The following is a 2,898-nucleotide window of genomic DNA, read 5'->3' as shown; positions in this document are numbered from 1 at the left end:
CCCCCCCCCCCCCCCCACCCCCCCCCTTTCTTTGAATTAAACCATTTCGCTTTCGCTGGACTAATGACTCTCTGCTTCTCTCCCCCCCCTGCCCCTCCCCGAATCCGGTCTGGGTCTCTCTTCGCCCCCGTCCGCGTGCCGCTCGCTCCGTCGTCCCCCCTGCTCCGTTGTCCCCCCTCCTGGGCTCTCGTTCCCCCCCCCCCCCCGCCTCTGTCTCTCTCCCTTCTCCCATAGGAGCCTCAAACTACCGTAATTCATAACCCCGCGGACGGCATAAAGGTATTGCTGCCTCTCTTCCCTTCTCGCCTCGCCCGCGTTTGTTAGCCCCCGGGGTCATTTGGGGCCCCGCTTTCCGCCTCCATCTTCCCCCCCCCCCCCAACATCAGCCATGGCGCAGGGCAGGGAGGGGGCTGACGTGGCGCTGGAGCGGATGAGGAGCGCGCATGGGGCACGGTGACGGCGGGGGCTCCCCTGCCCCGCGGTATCTGGCATCGCTGGGGTCCTGCCGAGCCCCAGCCAGGCTCATCCCCCCCTCCATCCCCAGCCCGGCTGGATTCTGACCCTCTCTGTTTGTCTCTCTCCCCCCGCACCGCCGCCGTCCTGCTGGCAGGAGTCGTCCGATAGCACCAACACCACCATCGAGGACGAGGACACAAAAGGTGATGGGGGAGCAGGAGGGCTGTGGGGAGCGGCTGGCGCTGGGATGCACTGGGATGCACTGGGAGGGTGCTGGAACGCACTGGGATGGAGCTGGGATGCACTGGGACGGCACTGGGATGCACTGGGAGGGTGCTGGAATGCATTGGGATGGAGCTGGGATGCACTGGGATGGCACTGGGATGGCACCAGGATGCACTGGGGTGTACTGGAATGTAACTGGAATGCATTGGGACACACTGTAATGGCACTGGGATGCTCTGGGATGGCAGCAGGATGCATTGGAGTGCACTGGGATGGAAATGGGATGGATTGGGACACACTGTACTGGCACAGGGACGCATTGGGATGGCACTGGGGTGGGCTGAGATGGCACCAGGATGCATTGGGGTGTGCTGGGATGGTACTAGGATGCATTGGAGTGAACTGGAATGGATTGGGACACACTGCAATGGCATAGGGGCAGACTAGAACAGCACTGGGATGCATTGAGATGGCACTGGGATGCACCAACATGCACTGGGATGCATTGAGATGGCACTGGGATGCACCAACATGCACTGGGATTCATTGAGATGGCCTGGGATGCGCTGACAGGCACTGGGGTAGCGCTGGAATGCACTGAGATATATTAATGTGGCACTGGAATGGACTGGCATGTCACTGGGATGCACTGGAATGATGCTGGGACACACTGGGATGGTACCAAGATTAATTGAGATGCACTGGATAGAACTAGGCTGTACTGGGATGTACTGGAATGGCACTAGGACACAGTAGATTGGTGCTGAGATGCAGTGGGATGCACTGGGACAAACTGGAGTGCAACGATATGCTCTAGAGCAGTACTGGTACACACTGGGATGGAACTGGGCTGTATTGGAATGTACTAGGATGCAATAGGATGATGATGGGACATACTGGGATAGAACTGGGCTGTGTTGGAATGCACTGGAATGCACTGGGAAATATTGAGATGCACTAGGATGGCACAGAAGTGGCATTGAGATGCACTGGGATATAGTGGTGTGGCACTGAGATGCAGCAGAATGGCACTGGAACACAGGGTGACACAGGAATGGACTGGGATGGTACTGGAATGCACTGGGAAACAGTAGGATGGTACCAAGATGAATTGAGGTGCACTGGAATGGCAGTGGGATGCACTGGATGGAACTGGGGTGGACAGGAAGGCACTAGAATGGTACTGGGAAGCAGCAGAATGGTACTGCAATACACTGGAATGGAACTGGGATGTATTGGGATGTGCTGGAATAGCACTGGGACACAGTAGATTGGCACTGAGATGCAGTGGGATGTACTGGTGCAAACTGGAGTGCAACGATATGCTCTGGGATAGCACTGGGACATACTGGGATGGAACTGGGCTGTATTGGAATGCACTGGAGTGGTACTGGGGTGGCATCAGGGTGAAATGAAGCATTTGGATATAGTGGAGTGGGCTGCATTGGAATGGCACTGGAACACACTGGGATTGCACTGAGATGCACTGTAATTCAACAGCATGATGCTGGCATGTACTGGGATAGAACTGGGGTGAACTGGAATGCTTGGAATGGCACTGGGACACAGTAAGCTGGCACTGGGTTGCATTGAAATGCACTGGGATGGCCCTGAGATGTACTGGTGTAAACTGGGGTGTATCAATGATGCACTGGAATGTACTGGGGTGTCACTGGGATGCAGTAGGATTGCACTGGGATGGAACTGGGGCATATTGGAATGCACTGGGATGTATCGGAGTGCACTGGAGTGGCACTGGGATGTGTTGTGGTGCACTTGCATGGAACTGGGATCTATTGTAATATACTGGAATGGCACTGAGCCACAGTGGGATGGCACTGGGAGACACTGGTATGGAACTGGCTGTATTGGGATGCGCTGGAATGGCACTGGAACATGCACGGGTAACATTGGGATGCACTGGGACATGCTGAGCTGGTACTGGGATGGCACTGGGCAGCACTGGGACATGCTGGGAAGGCCCAGGACACCTGGGCCATGGGGGTGCTGAGACCGGTGTGGCAGAGCTGCGGGGACCCTGGGCACACGGACGTCCCTGTGTCTGTCCGTCTGTCAGTACTCATGGCCCATGCATCTGTCCCCATAGTCTCTCTGTCCCCAAGGTCTGTACGTCTGTCTTCATGGTCCGGCTGTCTGTCCCCATTGTCTGTGCCTGCTCCATGGGCCGTCTGATTGTCCCCATGCTCCCCTCGCCCC

General features: G+C 56.9%; 1 protein-coding gene across 1 annotated transcript in view; it reads left to right on the top strand.

Moving 5' to 3' along the window:
• CAMK2B (calcium/calmodulin-dependent protein kinase II beta) overlaps nucleotides 1-2,898 on the top strand; it is a 16,818-nt gene that overhangs the window by 9,409 nt on the left and 4,511 nt on the right. The window contains exons 12-13 of the mRNA XM_010563034.1: nucleotides 235-279; nucleotides 611-658. Of these exons, the coding sequence (XP_010561336.1) occupies nucleotides 235-279; nucleotides 611-658 (93 nt within the window). The remainder of the gene's footprint in view (nucleotides 1-234; nucleotides 280-610; nucleotides 659-2,898) is intronic.

This window comes from Haliaeetus leucocephalus, unplaced genomic scaffold, assembly GCF_000737465.1.
Source record: "Haliaeetus leucocephalus isolate CR32 unplaced genomic scaffold, Haliaeetus_leucocephalus-4.0 Scaffold162, whole genome shotgun sequence".
Lineage (NCBI taxonomy): Eukaryota > Metazoa > Chordata > Aves > Accipitriformes > Accipitridae > Haliaeetus > Haliaeetus leucocephalus.
Note: the sequence above shows the minus strand (reverse complement) of the source record. Positions and strands in the feature narration are given on the sequence as shown.